This window comes from Manis pentadactyla, chromosome 4 (assembly GCF_030020395.1).
Source record: "Manis pentadactyla isolate mManPen7 chromosome 4, mManPen7.hap1, whole genome shotgun sequence".
In the NCBI taxonomy this organism is placed as follows: domain Eukaryota; kingdom Metazoa; phylum Chordata; class Mammalia; order Pholidota; family Manidae; genus Manis; species Manis pentadactyla.
Genome location: NC_080022.1, coordinates 188,796,497 through 188,821,825, shown reverse-complemented (window position 1 = coordinate 188,821,825; position 25,329 = coordinate 188,796,497). Strand labels below are relative to the sequence as shown.

The following is a 25,329-nucleotide window of genomic DNA, read 5'->3' as shown; positions in this document are numbered from 1 at the left end:
ATGAAATAAAATCATAATCCTAAAATTTAAAAATAAAACACAAAAATATATAATGCTAATTAAGAACAATTATGTGCAAATATGGACAAAAGGTATAAAGAAGCATGGAAAACTAAAGCAGCTGATTTACTGGCCAGGTGGAATTCTGGGTGATTTTTCTTTCATTTCTTCCTTTTCATTGTTTACTGTTGTGCTACTCTTTGGTCAATAAGTTAAAAGAAGACGAAAGCTTGCTCCAGTGTTCTCACAATGACAGGTGTTTCTGGGTCACTCGGTCTGAAGAGCAGAGCACGGGGAGCGGGCTCCTTCCGCCTCCGGCCCTGGGCCACTGCCCCGGAGGGGCTGCCCTTGCCCTGACACTGCAGGCCGCGTGGCCGTGGAGCCAGGCCTGCTCTGGCCCTGCTCCTCACCTGCTCCACGGTCCCCTGCACTGGGGAAGGGACACAGAGGGTGGGAAACAGGCAGAGGGCGATCCAGACAGGCAGGATTTGGGAACAGTGTGGGTAAAACGGCTGAAAATGAGAATTAAAAGCCTTTGCATTTCCTACCCCGCTGGAGACTCTCCAGTTCTGGAGGAGGCCCCATGCTCCAGGCCCGGCATGGTGGCAGGGGCACAGGCTCAGCTGAGGGAGAGGCCCAGGCAGGCTGCCAGGTGGGCCGGCAGCAGACCAACACCGTGTGTGGGTGCACACGATGAGAAAGGGCGGCCGGATGGACACGGGGCCCACGGGCGTGAGGACAGGCACAGAGGGACCCTGAGGAGAGCGACAGTGCACCTGGGGACTGGGTCAAGGAAAGCCAAATTTTAAAGGAAACAATGTAAGGACATGAAAATTTCCTGCACCAGAAGGGAAGGCATGGGAAGACTAAATGCTTGAGGACGGACAGTATCTGAGTCCTCTGATTGCTTTGTGCCACCTCACAGCCCGGCAAATGGTGAAACTCAGGTGTGACCCTGTGGGACCTTCCAGGCCAATACAAACACACATCACACAGCCTCACAAGGGGACAGTGCAGTCCTGCCGGGCTCCGAAAGGTCTGTGGTGCCCCCAGAGGAGAGCTGGCTCTCACAGGAACCACGGAGCAGCAGTGATGAAATCACCGTGCGGTAACACAGGCCTGCATTTATAAAGCAGGCAGCATGGAGCAGCGAACAGAACACAGTTTGGGATCTGGGATCCCCATTTCCGTCCGGCTCCACTGTCAGTGAGCAGCCAGCTCTGTACCAGCAGTGGGGATGCTTGATGCCTCGTGCTGGCTTTGACGAGCCCTGGGTTATTAGCAAGAGCAGGCATGCAGCCACAGGGAAGGTGTGCTGTAAATGATGGCGCTTCCTACAGTCAGCACTACAAAGGTTCACATTTCTGCTGCCGTTCCCATGCCAAAAGTGCCATCCTGTATCGCCTCGCGGGCCCCCTCCATGAGAAGCAGAGGGGAAGGTCCAGAGAGCTGAGGACCAGAGCGGTGCCTGCTGCCAAGGTGGGCTGGGGCCACACTGGTGTCAGACTCTCAGAAGCACTGGTTTCTCAGGATATCTTGGCATCAATTTATACTAACAGAATAAAAGCCTTTACACACTTGAGGTGTTTTTAAGAAACGTGACAGCCAGTGCTCCTGTGAATGGACAGGGTGGACACCACGGGAGGGGACGTGCAAACTACAGCCTGTGTCCTGAGAAGGGCCTGTGTCCATGAGCGCCAGGTCTGGCCTGGCCGTCGTGCCCCGGAGTTGTCTGGAGGGGACTCAGCGGGTCAGCCTGTCTGCAGAGAGCTCCGCGTACAGCAACGCTATGTGCAAGGAGCCACTTTGTTTTCCAGAAAGACTTTCTGGCAGCCACGCAATGACAACATGTTCCTGATGATGGCACGTCCATCCTGGGGTCTGTCCAGAGCCTGCCAGGAGGGTGAGCTGTCCCAGCGAAAGCAACAACAAATAGCACCCAGCACGGAGGGCGGCATCAGCCTGTGAGCAGAAGAGATGCCGGGCTGGGAATGGGTTAAGGCTCCAGCATCCTCGGTGTGAAAAATGCCCCCAGTCGCCTGCCTTGGAGCAAAGTACAGGCATAAATCAAAATAAAGGGAGGCCCTTTCCACAAGCTTCAAGCTCAACAATTGGCAAGGGAGTGAGAGAGAACAAGAGAGACTGGCCCATAAAAAGCAGAGACATTTTAAATGGCTGCTTTTCCATGTGCTCGTGGAATATACTGCCTCAACAGCAGCGTGGGTATTGAAGCCTATGCCAGCAGAGGGGTCCAGCGGCCCCTGCGCCACACCGTGTCAGCCTGCAGGAAAATCCCCTTGGCCGCACCTTGGGCACAGTCACTCTGAGAGTGTTGGTGAAGCCCCATGTCCAGAGCAGTAAACGGCACCCATGCCTGCCTGTCTGGCTGGCATCGGCTGTGGGAAGAAGGCTGCTGGGTGTCACCAATTTGGCCACACACACCCCCTGGCGCCACTTTCTCTGACAGGAGGACCCTCCGTGACCCTGGGATTCTGTGACGAGGGCGTTCTACTATAAAGAGACACTGCTTTTTAAGAAACTCTGATTTCAAAAGACATGCATTTTTAAAGCCACTCAGGAGTAACTGCGGAACGGCAGAATGGTGGTAAACACAGCTCCCAGACCCTGGCTTCCAGGGCCAGCTTCGCCTCCTGCCAACTGCGCGAGTCTGGGCTTGGCAGCAGCTTCTCTATGTTTAGCATTTTTCACTTACAAAATAAGGACAATATATTTACAAAATAGGAATTACTGACATTAAAAGAAAGTCTTAATTTGTATCTGGTACACAATAAAATGAAATAAATACTAGCTTCCCCCTGAAGGAAAGAACCTTTGCTCACTCCTTCCGTAATGACTTCCAGAAAGTTCCCTATACCCAGTCGTGGGGCTGGGGCTGGGTACTCTGGGGGAGTACACTGAGGTCCGGTGCCCACCCCCACACCAGGCCCCTGGAGCCCTGAGGCTGTGGTAAACGTGGTAGAGGAGAGGCTGGGGACCCTGGGCTGCCACGCCAGCCTCTGAGCCAGGTCTCTGCCAGCAGCGAAGGGAATCTGGGCACAGGAAGGGCCAGGGCACAGCGAGGAGCAGGGATGCGTGCACACCAGGGTCCCTCCGGTCATGGTGAGCCATCTCTGTGTGCACAGTGCCCACCTGGCACCGGAATCAGACATCGTGGCACTGGAAGGGCTGCCCGTTCCAACCAGGGCTCCAGAGGAAATGGCTTGTTCGGGTTTCTCATGTGATATTTGGGAGGAAAGCCTCCCACTCACTTGAACCGTCAGCTAGGGCGGCGTGTTAACTGCAGTTTGGTCCTGCAGCACGCGGACATGCTTCTCCGGAGTGAGCACACGGCCGACCCCAGACCCCCGCGGTCGCCTTCCCTCGGCGGACCCTCGCCTCACTGCCTGGGGGCTCCCTCCCTCCGCCGCTCAGTCTTCTTTCTCTTTGTGCTGATTTTTGGAGGTCAGGGGGTGGGGAGGACACGGTAAGGAAATTACAGACACGGTGATCGGAGTGTCTCCCCCCACCTGGAACCCCATCTGCGCCCCTCCTGGGAAGGAAGGTGCAACTAATTCCTGCGGTCAGATGCCTACCGGAGGGCAGGCCTCGGGTGCTCCAGCCCACTGCGCGGTAAGCGGAGAGGCCACACCCCAGTTATGATACACTCCCCTCCAACAAAGCCCAGCGGCGGAACACCTGAAGCCCACATGTGGTCAACGTGAGCAAAACCTCAGGGGATCCGCAGCCAGACGCCCCTGGAGGAGCACCCTCGAGGGAACATCGGTGGCAGGCGGCAGGCTGTGCGCACCGCAGACCACCACGCCCTCCTGCCCGGACCCCAGGGCGTCAGGCGGCAGAGGCCCCGCGGCCCTGGCGGTCCATTCTCTGGGGCCTCCAAGGTACTGGGGGCTGCCACCTCATCCCCGGGCCACGACAGGCTGCCCTTTCCCAGCGGGACTCTCCTCACGCTCCCCAGGGCCCCAACACGCCAGGGGCAGGGGGCGGCCAACTTCTCCGGACCCACTGCCACTTCTTGCCCAGGTTTTCAGCGGCTTTTTTTTTAAAAGGCCTCCTCAGAGACCAGGCCAGCCGGCCACACCACCATGGCACTGCGTTCTTCCAGTCCCGCCGCTGCCCCCACACCTCTGCCCCTGTTCCCTCTTGTTCCCCGACCGCCGTCACCCTTCCAGATGAAACCCCCCAAATCAAGGACCTGTCCACACACCAGTGACCATGAAACCCTTCAGGGCCACAACATCCTGGGCCTGGGCCTTCCGCCCCTGAGGCCCTGAGCATCTCACAGCCTGGCCTCCACCCTTACCCCCGGCCCTCGGAGTCTTCTCATTTCTGAACCAGTGGCCCCTGGTTTGTCTCTCCCAGCCCAGGTCAGCCTGGGGCCACTCCAGCTCCAAGACCCACAATTTCCTCATCCTCTGGCCAACTGTCACATGCAGAGCACCCCGAATACCTGCTTCTGTTCTGGTTCTTACAACTCTGCCTGCGCTCCACTGCTAAGCTGTGTGACTGTCAACTGGCTCACAAATTCAGGCAGACCTCACAGCCGCCCAGCAGTCCCGGTGAGGGGCCCGGCCACCTGGCCCTCTTCTCCAAGCCTCCCTCCCCGTGTGTCCCCTCACCCATCTCAGCAGACCTCCTGCTTTGGGAGGCCACCAGTGAACTTCCTCCGTTCAGAGCTTGCCTGCGTTCTGCTAAGAGGAAAAAACGCCCCGCTGTGGGCCCTGAATCTGTGGTCTGGATGTAGCCCCTCCTCACGCTTCTCTACAAACGTTCGCCTACTTAGAACAACAAGAATGCATAAAAGGCAACTAGCTTGACCAACCAAGCCCTCTCCTTGAACCTCCCAGTCCCCAGGGGGCACCCTCGCACATTCCCGCTCCCTCTGCCAAGAAGGGGGTGTGTTTGTGCCATGGCTCCTTCCCAGCCACCTGGCACTTCGCCAGCCCCTCATCTAGAACTACACGGTGACCAATGGCTTCCCACCTGCCACGGCCTGCCTTAGCCCCCACCCAGAGCGTCCTCCTTGCAACTCAAGGCCAGCTGCCCTCCCGGGCTCTGCGCTCCCTCCCTCCCTGCACCTGGGCCTGGGTCCCCGGTGCCGGATTCCTAGCCCTCTTCCGGATTACCTTCTCTCTGAGAGACCTTAACCACATCAGAGCCACGGCAGTGCCCCGCTGACACACCTGCCCTGGCCACGAGCCTCCCCCTGGGACGTCGCCTGCGTGAGCCCCACACGCCTCAAGCACAGAGGTGTCCACATCAATAAAGAGCCCACAGCCGCCCTGGCCTTGTTGGCCTGGTTGCCATCCTTCCTCCTGCCGGGAGAGCCTCCCCTTACTTCTCCTGCAGCCCTAGCCCGCCTCCCCCGGAATGCCTTCCCTGTCGCCCAGTCCCATTTGTCTCGCGTGGCTGCTCCATAGTTTTGGGTAATGAGAGGAGGGAGTCAGAATGAGCTGGAGAGCCTCTATCACACCACTTGCACACCCTGGCTGTGGCAGGCAGGGCAGAGGCCAGCTGGGAGCGCCCAGGTGCCCTGAACCCCTTGGGGTCCAGCAGAGAGCCACTGCCGTGGCCAATGCCAGGCCTTGCCCACCCTGGGAGGTGGCCCCCACTGGCTGCTGTGCGCCCACATGCCCTGCATGTTCCCAGCAGCACCTGGCCCTGTGGCTTCCAAGTGAGGCGTGCGCTCCTGAAGGGTAGAGATCAGGAGACCTCACCGGGCTGGAGACCAGGCCTGGACCCAGGCCGCAGGGCCTGTCACCAGGAGTCGTAACCACAAACCAGCCCACCCTCTGCAGTGTGTCCCTTTCTCACTTCATGGCCACTGCCCCTTCCTGACACATGGGACAGTTTGCCGTCGCCCAAAGGTGGGTTTGGGCCTGTGATCAGGATGGGACGATCTGGCTGGAACGCCCGGCATCCCCCCACTTCAGGAGACTTCCGTCCTCTCAGGAGGTGGGGACCCGATGACACCCAGCAGCAAGACGCCACCTGGCCCAGCAGCAGGAGCTGTGGCTCTCCGGGACAGCACCCTGAAGGTGTGGGTCCCCCTTCCGACGACCCCGCCCAGCACACAGTGGTTCGTCTCACAAAGCTCTGTAATTTATAAAGTACTTAAGAGGCTACCTGCAACAGAACAGGTATCCAAAATAAGTTACTTCATAGGGTCAGTTCAGCCTCAGCAAAAGCCCCCATTAGGCCGCCCTCATGATGGGACAGCACTTGACACCAAAGTGAGGTGGCGCCTGGCCTTGTGGTGTGTTCTGAGGCCCCTGTGAACAGTTTACTGCCCCACATCAAGTCTGGGAACATCAGGGGAGCAAACGACAAGAAATAAGAAAGCCAAAGGAGGCTGATGTCTCATGTCCTGATTCACACCATTTTTGAACACCTGGGGTCACTACACCATGGTATGCACGGCTCCTATGTGATCACGTGGCTCTGGTATTCAAAAGAAGATGCTATTTAAGGACCACCGATTCCATTCTAGCAGTAAAAGGAGAATGGAAATGGTTTATGCAATACAATGTCCAGTTCAGCACCAAATGATTGCTATTTTATTTCCATAAGGGTCATAAATGTCCACTACAAAATAGGCAGCTGCGTGAATCAGCACGTTTGAAAGCAATGTAACTTAATATTACTGATTATACATGTAGGCACACAGACCAGATAAGAAGTCAAAGTACCATTAAAATGCCCAGCAGTTTAATAAGAAGATATGAATAGACAAGCAAATAGTTAACAAGTGATTGTTTTATAAAATGTGATGTAATTCAGTTGCTGCGCAGGTATGATTTCAAACAGGGATTGAGACGAATCTGGAACACAGTGACTATGGTATCAAAACCGCAGAGGACAGAAGACTTTCCTCCCATTGGCCACTGATAATCGGGGAGGGAGGGAGGCTGGGGGGCGGAATACTATTTTATGAGTATTGTTTCAGCCAGAGCTGATTTCTTGGAATTATATCAATAACTCAGTGGCAGTAAGAACCCCACTGTGAGCTGAGCTGCACATAATCTTTATTCTCTTCTGAACATCCTGTTAGGTTAAAAGAATATTCTGTTCACGCTTGCTACCCTTGCGTCTTCCATACACATTACACTCTGATGTATCGAAACTCTCACAAAAGACTCGTTCACTCAACTGCCTGTGAGACCCCGTCTCAGACCGTGCGCTCTGTGGTTCTCTTGTTAGATGAACGCTGGAGGAGAGAGGATGTGTGCCCAGAGTAAGTCACCAGAAGATAAGTAAGCCCCAACACGAACCAAAAATAAACAGCGACCTGCCCTTTAAAAACAAAGTCATTAAAGAAAATTTTTTCTTAGGGAAATAGATTTTCAAATGGCCCTAGGTAACTGAAATTTGGCCAAATTGGTCAATGTTTAGGCAGTTAACTCTCTAAACATTCTTTCTTAGCTTTTACCATTATTGTCTGCATTGAACTCTGGAGCAGGACTTTAATAAAAGGTCAGCTGATACTCAAAATAGAAGGGGACATGATTTTAACATACAGGTATTTCACAAAGTGCTGTCTAGCCTGTTCATATACACGACCACTTAAGATTTCAGGATCCAAAGGCACCCACACCTATTAAATGTGTGTCCTTCCAGACCTTTGTTTACGTGCATGAACAAGTTTATGCTGCATTTTTTTGTATTTAATTTATAAATCTGAACCTGTTTCTTATTTTTTCACTCAACACTGCATTTAAAAACATTTAGATCAACTTTAATGAGATGCAATCTGCATACAAAATGAATCCATTTTAAGATCACAGTTTGGAGCACCTGGCAGAGGTGCACCTCTGTGTAGCCTCCTGCACAGTCCCAGGAGGGACATTTCCACTCAGATACTGGCCACCCCCCTCCTGCCAATCCGGCCCTAGCACCCCAGATCCACTTTCTCTCTTGGCAGTTGTCTTTCTGGGAACTTCACGCCATCATAAGCTGTGTACTCTTTTGTGTTTATCTTCTTTCAATCAATAAAATGTTTCTGAGAGTCATTCATACTGTGTGTGGACCGATAGCGTGCTCCCCTTCATCGGTAGGCAGGGACACACTATGGACGCGCCACGATCTGGTCATCCATTCACCGACCCATGGACACTGGGGTTGCTTCCCAGCTTTTGAGACCACGAGCAGAGCTGCTATGAATGTTCAGGTGCACATCTTGTGTGGACACGTTTCCGTTCCTCTTGGGTAAATACACAGGAGTGGCATTAGTGGGTTATATGCTATGCATTTAACGTTATTAGAAACTGCTGAGCTGTTCTCAAAGTGGCTGAACTATTTTGCATTCCCACTGGCAATGTATGAAAAGTCCCAAATCTCTACATTCTCTCCAACACACTGAGCATCTTTCATTTGTCAGCCGTTCACTATTTCCTTTTTAAAGCATCTATTCCAATTACTTGGCCATTTTTTCAAAACTGGGTTGCCTTCTTACAATTGAGTTTTTAAAGGTCTTTATATATTCGGGGTACAGGCCTTTGTGAGATACACCTATCGTGGGCCTTTTCACTTAGTTTGTGGCTTGTCTATTTACTTTCTTAACAGTGTCTATCAAAATTCCAAAGTTGTAAATTTGAACTTCAATGTATCAATTTTTTAAATGGTTTGTGTTGTCTCATGTCTAAATAATCATGAACAATTTCCATACTTTCATCTGCAAGCTTTATCTTTTACATGGAAAAGGTCAGAAGTTAATTCTTTTGAATAGTGTTAATTTTTCTGTATAGTGTAAAATTGAGGGATTTTTGTTTTTGTTTTTCCATTCAGGAAAAGGATAGCATTCTTTTTGTACCATTTGTTGAAGAGAGTCCTTTCTCCATCGAATTATCTTGATACTTTTGTCCCAAACCGACCGTATGAGTGTGAGTCCGCTTCTGTGCTCTGCCTTCTGCTCCCCTGATGCATATGCCTTCCCTTACGGCAATGTCACAGTGATATTACTATAGTTCTATTAGATCAAGTCTTTACAGAAAGCAATGTACCTTGTTTTCAGAAGCATTTTGGCTAGGCCCTTTGCATTTCGGTATTAATTTTAAAAACAAACTTTTCTAAGAAAAAGAAAAAAGGTGGGATTTTGGGAATGCACTGAATCTATCAATCAAGCTGGGTAGAAGGATCATTTTAAAATACTGAGTGCTTTACTCCATAAGCACAGTGCAATTCTCCATTTATTTAGGTCTTTGGTCTCACAATGTTTTATAGTTTTGTGTGCACGGATCTGGCATATATTTTGTTCTACTCGTCCCCAAGTATTTCAGAATTTTGATGACATAGCAGATCATATTTTTTAAAATTTCAATTTCCAACTTTTTGTTGTTATTATATAGAAATGCAATTGATTTGGGGGAACTGATGTTATAACCTAGATCCTTGCTAAAAATGAATTACCAGTTCCAGTGACTTTTTCTTAAACCGAAGTATAGTTGACATACAGTATCATGTTAGTTTCAGGTGTACAACATGGGGATTCAACAACTACACACATTATAAAATGTTCATCATGACAGGTGTTGCCACCGTCTGTCACCAGAGCCCTAATATCATCGACCATGTTCCCCCTGCTGTGCTTTTCATCCAGTGGCTTGTGACTCTCGTGATGTTCTATGCAGACAATCATGTTGTCTGTGAACAGTTCTTTTCTTTGCCAATCTGCACGCACTTTTATTCTTTTCTAGCCCCCCTGTGCTGAGTAGAGCCCCCGGTGCAGCGGTGAACAGCGATGGCGGGAGTGAACACCTTTGTCTTATTTTAGTCTTCCAGGGAAAGTGTTTGGTCTTTCACCCTTAAGCACAATGCTAGCTATAGGTTTTTCTTAGATGCCTTTTTATGAGCTTAAGAATGTCCCCTCCTACTCCTAGTATGCAGAATTGATTTGTCATGCATGCGTGTCGCATTTTGTCAAATAATTTTCATGCATCTTTTGAGATAATCATATGGTTTTCCTCCTTTATTCTGCAAATATAATTAATTACATTTACTGAACTTCATGTTAAACAAAATATTGTAATTCCTGAGCTAAACCTTACTTGATCATAACACTATATTCTTTCTATCTATTGACAGACTTCCTTTGTTAATATTTTGTTAATATTTTATAGTAGGTGTTGATGAGGGATCTTGGCCTGTGGGGTTTTTCTTTTTTTCTTTTTTTTTTCTTGTGGTGTCTCTGACTTTGAATTTCAGGGTAAAGTTAGCCTCTTAGAATGAGACAGGAGTTGTTCCCCCTTGCTCTATTCTCTGAAAGAGTTTGTATAAGATTGGTATTACTTCTTTCTTAAATGTTTGAGAGTTCAGCAGTAAACCTATCCAGGCTTGGAGTTTTCTTTATGAGGCTTTCAAGGAGGAATTCAATTTCTTTGTGAGATATAAACTATACAGTTATTTTTTTTACTTTTTGTGTCAGATCTGGTGATTTGTGTCTTTCACAGAATTCATCCATGTCATCTAAAATGTAGTTTATTGTATAAAGTCCTTCATATTTAAAAAGAGTTCTTATGATGCCTGTGGGGTCTGTAGTGATGCCCCCTCTTCCATTTCTAATGATCAATCTAGCTACGGTTTAAACACTTCCACTGAACTTTTTAAGAACAATCTAGTGTCATGGGTTTTCTAGATTTATCTGGTACATTTTCTATTTTGTTTATTCTTGCTCTTCTTTTATTTCCTTTCTACTATTTATGTACTTAAGGTTTAAAGTGTTTCTCTTTTTTCTGATCTTCTCCAGAAAGACCATAACTTTTAGACTCTTCTAATTAAAATCTATAAATACCACTATGATTTTGAGATCAATTATTGTTGGTATATATAAGCCTAGTTCGGTAAATTTACTGCTTGCTTCCAGGACATTTTACCCATGATTCTCTCATGGTAAACATTCAGTTAGTTTATCTCACAAATAGTGCAATGAGTGGACTTCTGCAAGCATTTCTTTGTGCCACTAAGAAAGAAAAGGTGCTGCCTGTTAGCAGGCATGTTATTTATTATGAGATGGTGCTGGATCTCAGATATGAAATGGGCAGCCTAGAATGGATGATCTCTGACAGATGATCAGCCCTAAGAACACAGAGAACTCCAGGTTTTTGTGTTTCTCCTACCAGCTATTTATTGCTCCTGTCTTACGGGCAGCCAGGACTTCTAGTACTGCAGCAGTGCAGAGGGAATCCCTGCCTTACTCCCAACCTCAAAGGGATGACACCTCATTTCTCTGCTAAGCACAGTGTTTGCTGAAGAGCGTGGCATAGCCTTTATCAAGTTAAGTGAGACCCTTGGACCTCTGTTTAAACATGGTGGATTAAATAGAGACATGGGTCTCAACTCCCTCCATAACCACCACACTGAAACAGAGAGAACTGGGGAGAAAGTTACAGCAAACAAGAGAAGCCAGTCATCAAACAGAGGGGAAGAACATGTCAGCAACTTTGAGTGTCCATTCTTGAGTCAGGGCACTGGGGCTGAACCTACACCCCTGCCGCCTCCACGTCCTCATCCTGAGAGTGGGACTAGAGGCGGTCCATGCCTCACAGGCCTGCTGCAAGCACTCAGTGAGCTAATTCGTGTAATGGCCTTGAAGATGCTCAATAAATACTAGCTGCTCATATCCTAATTTTAAGATTTCAACAAAATAGAAGAAAGAGTGGGACAAGTCGTAATGACTCACAGAGGAAGGGGGATGAGACCCTAAGGAAGGACGGGGAAAAGCCAAAGAGAAGTAAGCCAACTCAGAATGCAGACCTTCTGGATGGATAAAGAACCTGGGGTGCTGTGCCGGCTTGCAGGAGGGACTGACAATGAGGGTCCTGGTCCGAAATGTGTACCAAGAGTGCTTACAGTCCCAGGCTTTTCTTGCCCATTGGTAGAATTCTGGAGAAACTGACCGGAGGGGCTCTGGACTCGGAGCGGAGGGCTGCCCGCCCCGTCACGACGCCCGTCTCCCGTTTCCTTGGGTTTACGGCATCTCCCCCTGGCCCTTTAAGAGGAACATTTGGTTTCTCTCTAACTTTAATCTTTGTTTTCTGGCTGACTGTATTAAACCCTAGCCTGCCTTAGCGACATCCCACAGATAGGAAAAGTGGTGCTGTCACTGTCATTCAGCTTTGAGTATTTTAAAAGAAGTATTTCCTCTTCAAGGATTTTTCTTGAAGAATAAGATTTTGTTTTCAGATATTTTTTAAAACTATTCTTTCATTACCGAACTCCAACTGACTGCATGGTGTCTGAGGACAGAGCTTAGTATTGGGATTATTAAAGCTTCCTTTGTAGCCTAGAGCAGTTTATTTATATGTGTGGTCCTGCGTCCCCCCCCTGGGGTCTGGCTGACCAGCCCTGCCCCGGGGATCCCACCCACTCTGCTGGCTTCTCACTCCTTGCGGCCCCATCTCTGTGGTCCTGAGGGACCTGCTTCTGTCGTTCCCGGCGTGCGTGGCTGAAGTCACGGTGTCAGACACACACGGAGTCAGGATCAGTGTATCTTCTGGATCTCCTGCTCTTTTCACCACAATAAAACGTTTTTCTTTGTCCCTTTTGATATTTTCTATCTCAGATTCTGCTTTGACTCCATTAAAATCGTCACTCCAGCTTTCTTTTGGTTCATGTTTCTCCTCTTTCATCCTTTGCTTTCTAGCTTTTCAGCCAATTTAACGTGCGTCCTGTGAGGGACACACTGCCACACGAGATTCCCCGGACTGGGGACCCCTGGCACCCGGGGGGGAATTCAACTCACTTAGAGTTACGCAATCACTTTTATTTCAAAATTTACTTTGGCCATCCTGTATCACATTTTCTATTTACCATGCTTTTCTTTCTTTTTCTACCAACTTTTAGAGACAAGGCATTTTTCTCTCCTTCTGTGAAAATTATACATTCTATTTTCATTTTTTTGGTGGTCATCTCTGACAACACCAAGACCTATGCTTTACTCATTTCTCATCATCAGTCCTTAGGTATCTTAGACACTCAAACTTTAATTTTATCTTCTGGTCTCTCATTCTTCCCCCCTCTGTCTCTTTGGTAGTAATTCCCTGACCCCATTTTCTAGCTGGTTTGTCCTTTGGCTATACCCATAGTGCTGTTTTTCAGTCCAGCTCCTAAATTCTTTATTTCATCAATGATATGTTCATGCTCCCACTGAGCTGCCTTCTTAACCGCCTGTTTCTTCACATTTCCAATATTCTCCTTATCACTCTGAAGTGTCCGTTACCCTCCCCCTCAATTCCTTTCCTGTCCGGGGTAGTGCTCCTGCTTTTTACAGGCATAGGTCATCCTGCGAAGGAGAGCTGGTGCGCCATCTCTCTTTCCTTCCCTCCTTCCTCTCTTCCACCTCAGCCCCAGACACAGCAAAGCACATCCAGGTCTCTGGGGAGGTCCCGTGCACACCAGGAAGCCCACTCCTCGGCCTTCAGCCAGCACCCCTGGTCCTCTCCCGCTCTGCCGTCCCCACTCCTGCCTCATCCCCAAGGGCTCTACACCCTTTCTGACTCACTGAGTGAACTCACTCTAGGACCCACCCATCTTCCTCCTGGGGCATCCTGAGGCCTGGGTTTAGGGGAGGGAGTCAGCAGACCGTGCTGTTCTGTCTGATCCAATTCTCCTTGTTAGTAGCATAAATCAGGTTTTTGCATGTCAACACTTTTAAAGGTGTCCCATTACAATACATTATGACATTCATCTTAATTGAGTGTATGTCAGGAGACTGGGACAGTGGAAGTACATTGTCTAGTTCGGAGGAAAAAAATATCGTCCTCAGTGGGCACATGACAAATTACATGACCCAAATGACTTTACAAACTGACCAGAAACCATTTCAGGGTTTTTGCAGCAGGACCAGATTACGGCTAAGGCCATACCGTGAAGACCTCCAGATAAGAAAACCATCTAAATAAATTTCAAATTAAACTCACCTAGTAATAAGGCCTAAGGCACAAAAGAGTGACATGACTACAAGGCGAACAATTACATTCACTGACATGTCAGATTGTGTCGCTCCAAACATACGGCAGAATCACTATATTCAGCTTTTCAAAAGAAGCTGGAAAAGTTCACCACACATAGAGCACCGAGTGGGTAGGCAGAAAGTTTGTTCTCTAGCAAAGAAGCTGTATTTTAGGAAATTCTACAGAAAACAAATGGTTAACCCCATCACCAAAACCCAGCAAGAATTTATCTTTCCAAAGGCAATACTGACTGATTCTTGGCTGAGTCTTTAAGAAAGACCCCAAAGCAAATGTTGCTGTGAGTATCTGAGATGAGGTGAGACAGGCAGGGCACCAGGCTCGGAGGGACCGGAGCCCCGCTGGGCGCACCCCACCGCACAGGGCGTCTGTGCCTCTGCCAGCACTCGCCGGGGCACACATGGGAGCCAAAGCACATCAGTGTATTTCTGTGGTGACAGATACATTAATACTACGTCATTAACATTTCAACTCCTTGAAATCCCTCAATTTAATTGGAAGAAAACACATTTCTTGACCTCTGTTCAATCCAAAATAATATCTATCATTTTCATTAATAGGCAATATGATCGCATGTTGCACAACACAACGGCATCAATCTGTGTTACAGTAAGTCACCAGCAAATTAAGTACCACCGAGTTAGAATGTTCAGTAGCACACAAATACACCCACAATAAATTTAAAATGGTGTTCTGCCACTCAATCAAAGAAGTAGGAAAACACTAAAGGAAAAATACACTTTGGATTCCTACACTACATTCACATATATGGTGAGTAAGGTAACCACTTATATTGATGATAATGTAAAAGCTCTTTTCAGAATTACTACAAGTATTAGTTTCTGAAACTAGGAAAGACTGAGGTGAAAAAGAAATCAGAGAACAATGCTTTCCAACTACTTTGTCAAATAAGATTCATAAACACAGTTGCCATCAAATACAAATATACGTATTTTGTACATATAAAGCAAGGCTGTGTAATGTTTCCAAAGCACATAATGCTGACATAATGAGTTCAGTGTTGTCAGAACCGTCTTCTTACCTGCTTTAGTAGGAAGGCAGGACGGGAGCCCTCCTGAGCAGACTGTCTAGGCTACTCACTGACCAGTAGATATGCACACCAGTCATTTGCAGCTACAATCGGGGTTCCATGTTCCGAAACAGAAGCTGGCACACTACAGCCACGTCCTGTTTCTATCAAGTCTTCCTGGAGCACAGCTCTGCTCCTCGGTTTACGTACTGTCTGTGGCTCTTTCATGCTGCAACAGCACAGCCAGGGCGGTCCGGCCCACAAAGCCTAAACTATGTACTATCTGGCCCTTCACAAATGTTGGCAAACCCCTACCAGAACTGCTCTGAGCTTTCCTACCTTTATTTCCTTAAATCCTACAGCCTAAAGCCTAGACTTTGGTTAAATAAACCATGGAACATCAATACAGTGAAATATTGTGCAATCAATACAAATGATGTTTACTGAGAGTTTCTAACAGTCTAGAACAAATTTATTATAATGCTGACAATCAAGTATACGAAACTATAAATTTAGTCTGATTATATCCATGTATAAATGTACACCATCGATAGGCAATACACCAAAAAGTTAACCCTAATTATGGTAAAGATGGAAGAATCTTGGATAATGTTTTTTCCTTTCACTTTTTAGTAAATTTTCTACAAAGAATGTATACTCTACTTTTAATTGGAAAATACTAAATTGACTTTAATTGAAAAAAACAAAATCTTAACCCTAAAAATACAAGTAAGTACTGCCTGACAAACGGTTTCCTTTTCTGTTTTAAAGGAGCTAATGTGTTTTTTTTTTGAAATGATTACTGAAAACAGTTTATTTTTTAGTTCCTTTTTCCTTTAGGATATATCTCACTATGTATGTACAATCAAATTACTGTGTTTTAAAGTCATGGGAAATAATTCCCCATTCTGTAGTTAAGTCACAAGCTACTTGGTTAGATCCATTTGCATTTAATTAGATTGATATTGATTTTAATTTTTAGATATATTTTTTACCTTGATTTGACTATTATAATATGTAATATATTTACATGTTTTTTTTTGAGAGGGCATCTCTCATATTTATTGATCAAATGGTTGTTAACAACAATAAAATTATGTATAGGGGACTCAATGCACAATCATTAATCCACCCCAAGCCTAATTCTCAACAGTCTCCAAGCTTCTGAAGTATAACGGACAAGTTCTTATATGGTGAACAAATTCTTACATAGTGAGTAAGTTCTTACATTGTGAACAGTGCAAGGACAGTCATCACAGAAACTTTCGGTTTGATCACGCATCATGAACTATAAACAATCAGGTCAGATATGATTATTCATTTGATTTTTATACTTGATTTATATGTGAATCCCACATTTCTCCCTTATTTATTTATTTATTTATTTTAAATAAAATGCTGAAGTGGTAGGTACATGCAAGATAAAGGTAGAAAACATAATTTAGTGCTATAAGAGGACAAATGTAGATGATCAGGTCTGTGCCCATAGACTAAGTACTAATCCAAGCTAGACAAGGGCAACAAAACATCCACGGATGCAGAAGATTTCTCCCAAAACAGGGGGTTGAGGTTCTAAGCCTCTGTTGATCCCCAATTTCTCACCTGATGGCCCCCCTGTGGAGCTAATGTTTTTTTTATCAGCTGTTACAAAGAAGGGCACATTTCACTTGACAATTCTTCCAGGGAATATAGTTTATGGCCACTCCCAGGCTAAGGTCACCTCAGCAGAACAGTCTGTTCAACCCAATTTCAATACCTCACTATGGCAGAAAGTGGTTCACCATAAAAGTCTACCAGCCTGGGACACTGCTTAACTGTTAAGGCAGTGGGACCTGATGACCATTACCTGCAACTGTGGCACAGTGACTTTAAAGTCCACCTTATGGTAACCACATTAGCTTGATTTGTTTTTTACTGTGCTTCCCACTAAATGCTTACTTTTAAAAATTCAGTTATATCCTAACTCCCAGAAGGATTTCAGGGAGCTACTGCATGAAGCATCATGTCCTGGTGGAAGGAAAGCCCACCCCCTAATCAGGTGGCAGACACACACCAGAATGGAGGGTCATCTGGCCTCTGTGTGAGAGCGGCAGCCGTAGGGGCACAGAGCTCTGAGGGAAGGGGCGCCAGGCCCTTCCTGACTCAAGGCTGGGGAAGAGAGGGCCGGAGGGTCAGGAGATGGACGCCCACTGGCTGAAACACCTGGCAGCAGGGGCCCTGGGGGTAGGGGGCGGCAGCTGAGATCTCACTTCAGGCGCCTTGCAGCTTCCTCTCTCCCTCCCTCCCTTCACCTCCAGCCATCTGCCTGGAAATATGCAAAAATGCCCGTAAGGTCCCAGCAGATAAGGCCCAGTTGGGTGGGACCCTGAGCAGACACACAGTGTCAATTCTGGACCGGGCTGCACCGAAGCAGAAAGGGCAGGGAATCCAGAGGGTGAGGAGGGCAACAAGCGGGGACAAGGCGTGCTCCTCAGGACGCGCCACTGTGCATCTGGGGAGCTCCTGCCTCCAGGCCCCAGCCATGCCCCCCTTCCTACTTCTGTCTGACCGGACCACAACTACACTGCTGAGATAAAGGCCAGTGATGGCCAGGGTCACCCCATCACTGCGAGGGTCATGCTCCTGAAACACTATCTCACTGAGGCGTCCTCCCACATAAACACCATGGGGGTTCTCCCTGGCCAGGCTTAGAAGTCCAGGTCGTCAGCCCACCAGTCAGAGTCCCCCAAATTGGCCTTGGTCCGCCCTCTGCCCTCACTCAGGCCCTCTGGGTGCCTCCCTCTCTAGCTGGGCTGATCTGCCTGCTCTTCTCAAACCTGTGCCCTGCCTGTGCAGCTGCTTGTGCTGTGTGCCACGTGTCTGCGGGGCATCTCCACGCCCCTCCAACTCCCCAGCCTGCGGCTCCAAGTCAAGTGCATCTCCTCCAAGAAGCTTTCCCTGACCCCGCTGGCCCCAAGGGGTCTCGTCCTCTGGAGTCACGGTGGCCGTGGTGCCGTGAACACCTTCAGTTCTTGATCATGTGCTGCCTGAAACGTCCAGGTTTCCTCTGCCTGGCATAAAGCGCCCATTTTAGAACTAATGTTCAAGCCACATCTTACCTTAACTAGACTATACATTTTTGAAGGCAACACACCTCTTTGCATCTCCTACAGTGCTTGGAGTAGGTTTTAAGTACACAGTTGGTATTTAGTAAATCAGCTCTTGGATGATGCATAAAATGAGTGAAGTCCTGAGTCATCTGGACCACAGACCACCCTGGGGTCCTGTTAAAGCCCTCATCAATCTTTTCTGACAGCAATCAAACAGATAGCTAAGAAGAAAAACTCACAAACTGTAATGAATAAAAAGACCCATGTCAAGAAGAACTGCCCCCACAAGGAGACAAATGACTCGGGGCAGAGAGCAGCTCAGAAAAGGGGCTTCTGAGAGTCTTCGTTCAGCAAAGTTGCTGTGCCAGGCACACCCTCAACCAAGGTCTTTCGCCTTCTTTCCAGCTCTGGGCATGTGCCACGTGACCTTCAGGAATACTCCCCCGCGCCATCCTCCTCCTGCCCGCGAATGGGGCCGCCCCTTCCCGTCTTTTCCTTCCGGTCCTCTATCTCCACCCCGCCGCCTCCTGGGCTCCTGGGTGCATCAACACGGGGCGCAGCCACCTACCCCGCCTCAGACCCCACCTACTGCGCTCCCTCTCTCCCCTGGCTTCCACCCGGTCCTCCACAGCCTCACCTCCTGCCCCCATGTCTCCCACCTTCACCTCCACGAGGTGTGGACCACCCTTGCTTGCCAGCCCTGCTTGCACACGTGCGGTTCAGCCCTCCTGTGGCATCTGCGCCCTTGGGCGCCTACTTTCCAGGGGCAGTGGGCAGGGCCCTGGGACAGCCCCGGTCTGTGCCAGCTGGGGGACACTGCTGATCACCCCGCTGCCAGCCCTCTCCAGACAGCTCCTCTCCTCCTCCTAATTTCTCAGGGGCATGTCACACTGGCAGAGGCCTCTTCCTGGGGGCGATCCACAGTCCCGGGATTTGGGAGGACTTGGTGGGGGAGCTGAAGGCTCAGGGGAGCTGCTCGGGCAGCCCTCCATCGCTAACCCCTCACTGGGGTCTGGGGCCGACCGGCAATGTCACCGCAGAGGCAAAGCAGCAGGTCCGAGTTTGCATCAATCAAGCAGCTCAAAGCAGCCTCAGCCCCGCCCCGCCCGGCCCAGGCGCCCTCACCCACAGGGGCTCCCCAGCGGCTCTGCGTGGCCAGCCACCTGAGTCCACACTTGCCTTGGAAGTGTTTCCAGGATTTGGGGGAGGCAACAAGCGCCTGAATTTGTGCTGTCGGGTCATCCTGCTAGAAAGCTCGGGGAAGCGGCCCCCGCAGGGCAGGGCTTCACCCCGAGCCGCACCTCTCTCTGCACCTCGCTGGAGATGTGTTTACCTACCAGCTGGTTAATAGCTACTACACGCAAGCTTTTCCACAGAACAAAACTGGAGAAGCCGATGTTAAAGAGTGGCAGGATGGTCTAGGGGAGAAAACCGGATCTGGAGGCAGGAAGCAGGCATGTTTCACTGTGAGCCAGGCCACGGTGCAGGGTCTTTACGGCTCTGGAATAGTCACACGCGGAAGGGCCCTGAGCTTCTCAAAAGAATGGTGGTGGGAAGAACCGAGATTTTTCTTACTGCTAAGAATAAAAGGAAGATGATACTTCAACTGGAGCAAGGAAATGACTTCTCCTTTCATGACAGCCTTTCTGTTGTCAAAAACGAAGTCTGCTTTCCAGTTCAACCACCGTCGGTACCCTCTACGGCCACACCCACAGCAAACAAAGATGCGGACGGTTTGTGGACATCACAGAGTGGCGCACCACGCAGGCGGCTGACCCCGGAGGGAGAGGGCAGCCTCAACTCCCTAAGAGCGCAGGTCAAGCGTCAGGGCCCCGAACCCACGGTGCAAAGCCCAAAGCCCCAGGGGCGCGGGCTCAGGGGGACGCAGCAGGCGCCACTTACCAGCGCAGGGCGGTTTTGATGGGGGTGGTGAGGCAGGCCGTGAACAGGTCGGCCGGGAGGTCGGGCATCATGGGCAGGAGCTCGCTGGCCTCGCAGGCCGCCAGCTGGATGCAGTTCTTCATGGACGGGGGCAGAGGCATCTGGGCGAGGGGATGGTTCGGGTTGATCGCGGCGACCTGCCGGGAGACGTTAGGAACAGAGCTGCTCTCAGCCGCTGTGCGCACCCGGGGGGCACGCTGGACATGCAGCGCTGACGGGAAGGCCAGGCCGCTGAAGCCTCGAGGTCCAGGGGTTCCCTCCAAGTCCCCCCAGGAGGGGTGCCGCTGCCGGGCCCTCCCCGGGAGGGGGCCCAGCCCTCACTACCAGGCCCCCTCCGACGACACGCGCTTGGTCCCCGCCGGACCAGTTTGCCCGGTGGTGTTCCTGCCGCGGCCCTTCCGTCCTTGGTGACTGTACCACCGCTGCCCACACTCGTTTCCCTCCAGGTCTCTGCTGGGGTCTTACTGCTAATTTAAAATTCAGTCTCTAACCCAGCCTAACCTTACTGTGGTGTGCTTGGTGACATGGGACGGTGCTTGGGGTGCAGGAGGTCACCACCACCACGACCACCAAAACGCGAACGGCAAAATCTCGGTGTGGGCACCCCTGACCCTTCACACCGGGACGACTGGAGGCACACGGAGGGCCCCAGGGTGACTTCCTCCCTCGCTTCTTCACCTGATATCTCTAAGTGTCCTACAAACAAATGGGCATTGGGGGAAAGTTTTTTCTTTAAATACGACCATTTCTCTTAAAGCAGGCAAGCAATACTTGCTCGTGGTCCCCAGTGAGACTCCGGGAAGGGCGCCGGCCGTGGGGCTGACAGTGCACGACGTTTCAGGAGGGCAGGCACCCAGCTAATTATTGTACACGGTGAAGATGCACACGAAACCTTATTTTTGACTGAATGAAACCTAATAAGTGTAAATTTTTGAAAAGAAATAACACAATGCATACAAAAATATTTTTTAAATCACAGGACTGCCAGAATCATGACTTCACTGTACCCTTATAAAAACAGCAGCATTCGGCGACACCAGCGCCCCGCGGAGCGGGTTTTACTCCCCTCCCCTGCGCATGCGCGGTGCAGATGCGCGGCCCTGTTCTCCACGCAGCTGGGCTGCTGTCTCCAGAAACCCCAAGGTGTGCGAGGACCCCGCGTGCGGAGCCCGGCCGCGGCCCTGCCCCTCGGGCGCTGTCACCGGGGCCTCTCGGTAACACCGTTCAGAGGCTGAGGAGCCGAGTGACCGGCGCCTGTGACGAGGCTCACAGGCCCCTTGTGGCTGCGTGCCACTCCGGCTGGTAAAATGTGCCAGGCTGCGGGAGGCCTCGTGTGTACACGCCGCTCCGCCTGCTCCTGGGAACAGCTGGGAAGAACAGAATGGGAACCGCCGCGCCCATGAACCGCCTTCAGCAGGGAACCGGGGGTGGCGGCGCTCAGCCATGCGGTGGCGAGCTGCCGGGAGGGCACACGGGAGACAGGGAGGCCGGTCCGGACGGAGCGCAGCTCTCAACCCCCCGACCCACACCCCCTGCCGACACCCCCTGGGGGAGGAGGAGGCTCGGGAGAGAGGGGTGGACACTGCAAGAGGTGGACAGGCACAGCAGGCCACTGGGGAGGCCCCTTTCCTGTGCTCTATGTGCCCTGACTTAGGACTTGCCCCAAATTAAGATACTTGAGAACACTGGTTATGCAGGTCCACACAACCTTGAGGACACTGTCATTCACTCGCCAAATACCCACCACTTGGCCATAGGGACAGCTGTTTACCAGGGCCCCTGTAACCCAGCCCACCTCGGTTAGGGATCTGGCGTAACACAGCTTCATTTCAAACCTCGTTAAGGCGAAGTTTGATGACTGAACACATCTCCTCCCAATGCAGTTCTATTCATCATGCCAGCAGCCGCAGGATCCGGTGAATCACGTTACAGCTGCCGGTTACTCGGCTCCAGAGCCGCTGAAAGGTGTTACTGAGCAACTCCTCGGATCACGATGCCCGAGGGGCAGGGCTGCTTCCCACGCAGGCTGCAGCCGGGCTCCAGAGCATGTGCTGAATGTGGGAGGGGGCAGTCGCACCTCAGAGGCCGGAATGGGTCAGGGGGACGTGATTTTGTCACTGACTGTGACAGATCTATTTCATGATTTGAAAAGAATGTTTACGGATCTCGGTTTGCTCCTCACTGACAGTCCCTTCTGTTTGCATAGTAGCTGGTATTTTTCAAAGCTCTTCACACTGACAATTTCATTTGCTTTACCACATCCTCATGAGGTAAGTTCGTCAGCAGGTGGGTCCAGAGAGCCGAAGGCTGCTCCCGACCTCAGGGCGGCTTCCACTCTCACCCCATCTGCGCCCTCCCGCATCTATACCCAGCACCTGTGACGTCACATGGGTGCTCTGCGGGCACCCCTGAACGTAAAGCTGCACTCACTTATAAAAACCGATGCACCAATTATGACACATGAAGTGTAATTATTACTGTTGATAAAAAACCTTGTTTTTAACAACTCAGTTTCTCAAATGGAAGGTAGCAATGGTTGCAGTTTTATTAACAACCCCATACGATGACAGGAATGTCAAGCCCCGAATACAAATCAAATCCTAGTATATTGAATAATAAATAAAATTTGAACTTTTTAATTAAAAATGCAATTTAAGGATTTTTCTAATTGTGGTAAAACATACATAAAATCTGCCACTTCAGCCATTTTACGTGTACGGTTCAGTGGCATTAAGCACATTCACACGGGACACCCACCACCAGAGAGTGGGTTTTGAAAGCAAACAGAAAAAGGACGGCAGAATCCTGTTTAAAATCCTCTTCTAAACTCTCTCTCTAGAAGCCAGAACAACGCTGGCGGGCAAGCTGCCCCACCCAGATCAGCCTGGGTCTGCCGCGATGAGCCTGCCCAGGACAATGGGCCTGGGTGCTTGGCAGACCTGAGTCACGCAGCAGGACGCACGGGGGCGGCAGCGCCACACGTGGCACCAGAGGACACAGGCATGGCGATGCAACCACAGCCCTGGTGGGCACGGGTGACAACAGCAGAGGATGAAAGGCAACAACTTAAGGAGGGAGAAACAGCCATTGATATAAAAGCTGCGTTCAATATTCTTGTGCTCCTTTTCAAAGAGAGAAGCATTTTCACAGCAGAAGTATCAGTGTGGTTTACTGGTTCTAGCTTTGCTGTTCACAACTTGCTTCCACGTTCAATTCTCTTTCTAACAGTGCAGAGAACAGAAAGCCAGAGTCTCCGGCCACTGACCCTAAACACTGTAGCTATCCCACCTCTGCTTTCTAGGGGTCTTCTAAAACCGAACACCCCTCAGCAGTGAGGCAGTGTGTCACATCAAGGCCACCCTCAGGGTGGACACAGGCCCCCAGCGAGCCAGTTTCCTCAGGCAAAGGCGGCCCGTCAGAAGGTGGTGGGTTTCAGAGGACCTCCTTAGGGGTCAAGATCAAGAAGAGCGTCCCCTCTGGCCCGAGCAAGCTCCCATAGTCCCAACAGAGCCATGCGGTGCTGACGAGTGGCAAGCTTACTCGGTACCTCTGTGCGTGCTGTCCCCAAATCTACACCTGGGGTCCACCAGCACTAGGGCCAAAGCCTGGCGAAGCACCTGGGGCACAGGAGACACTCCGAGAATGCTGAGTGAGGAAATGAACAGGTAGATGTTCAAACATCTTTATCCCAAAGAAGTCTACCAGAAACTAAGTTTCCCAATTCTAAATGAACTTTGATAGAAACCCCAGCAACTTAATAAGCCCCTGCAGTACACCGGTGTGCAGAAGAGAAGCAGGACGTCCCACTGCAGAGTCTGACGCATGGACCTGCCGTCTCGTGTTTGGCGAGAGGCCTGCCAAGGTTAATTCTCTCCTTCCACGGCACCCCTGAGCACATAGAAGCAGGAGAGCTCTGCTTTGGGGGTAATTAGTGCCAGTAACACTGAAAAAATGACATTCAAGGCAAAGGATTCCACCAAGGAATCATTACTTTTCAGGCTTGCTAACTCAGAAAAACAAAAAAATCTGTTTTAATGGATGAGTTATTTCCCATCCATTGTTTTGGCTTTGTATTTATCTAATATACTGACCTTTTAACTGAAATTATTCTTTGGAAACAGCCTGCATGTCAGGCTAACCACCAATTCACAGAAGTCTGAAAAGCACCGAGGAGTAGAAGTGAATGGTTCCGGCTGGCACCACCCCTTGTCCTAAGATGTCCTTCCTCCCACCGAGGTTTCTCCTAGAGAACGGAGAGACTCCAATATCAGAAAAACTTTCAACTTTAAAAGCTCACTAGAGCCTTCTGGAGGATTTGGGAAGGATCCAGAAAAATCTTCAGATGTGACACACAGCAACCAGATCCAAAATCGGCATCTGCTGCACCGTCCACACGTGTGGTGACATGGAGCCCTGGTGCTCAGAGGTATGGGGACAGCCGGCCAGGCAGAACCGCACACGAAGCCTGAGGCCTGGTCCGAGCAGAATGTACTGCTCTTAGGGGCGGCGGGCACCTGCATTTCTCATTTTCTAAATTAAACTGACAACGAGCTGCCGTCTCCCCCTATCCAGCTATGTCTACATCTGTGAGGCATCTTTATAAAGAGAAAGCAGTGAGTCTTCAGCAAGTGCATCTCTGAAAATAACATCTACTTGGTAACAATGCCAGTTCTAGCTTAAAGCAACTTTTGTTCTCAATTCAACACCTATTATAATGCACATTTTGTAAAGTTCAGAAAGAAACTGAGATTTGTAAGGGAATCAGTGTATTGCTTACCAAGCTCATTTCAAAGGTATTAATGGACCACCTATTACGTGACAGATTCCGCACTAAAAGCAGCAGATATGAAGTGGAAGCTTTAATTTTTAAAAGGGTCTCTATATAGTTTTACATTTGTCAAATACTAAGTATTGATTTAAAAAACAAGTGGTATGTGTTGCTGGGAACCATGAAACCTAGGCCGAGAGAGCAGAAGGATCACATTCGTCGGGTGAAGACCCGTAATGATGTCGAGAAGCCCCTCAGTGTGGCCCACCAAGGGCAGGCAAAGAGCCTCTTTACAGCAACTGTTTGTCACGATTATCCAGAGAGTTTACCCAAATGCACCACCCACTGTTTGAAAGCCATTTAGCTGCTAGCCATTGAGCAGTTTCTAGATGGCTCTAGAATCATTTTATAACTCAGTGAAGATGCTTAATTACAAATTATAACCAAATTCTACTCCCCAATTACTCTGAGATAGTCAGCAACTAAAGAAAAGAAGATACTTAAAAATTTGCAACCTTT

The 25,329-nt window shown here is 49.6% G+C and overlaps 1 protein-coding gene across 5 annotated transcripts in view; it reads right to left on the bottom strand.

The window, feature by feature from the left end:
• Nucleotides 1-25,329, bottom strand: part of RPTOR (regulatory associated protein of MTOR complex 1) — a 338,209-nt gene that overhangs the window by 156,873 nt on the left and 156,007 nt on the right. For 4 of the 5 annotated variants that reach the window (XR_005029883.2, XM_036910527.2, XM_057501786.1 and 1 more), the window contains exon 6: nucleotides 20,004-20,179. Coding sequence is in view for 3 of the 5 variants with exons in the window: in XM_036910527.2 (XP_036766422.2) it covers nucleotides 20,004-20,179 (176 nt within the window). In the remaining 2 variants the exon portion in view is untranslated. Of the gene's footprint in view, nucleotides 1-5,144; nucleotides 5,164-20,003; nucleotides 20,180-25,329 lie in introns of those variants that run through there. The other variant, XM_057501787.1, reaches the window with a different exon arrangement.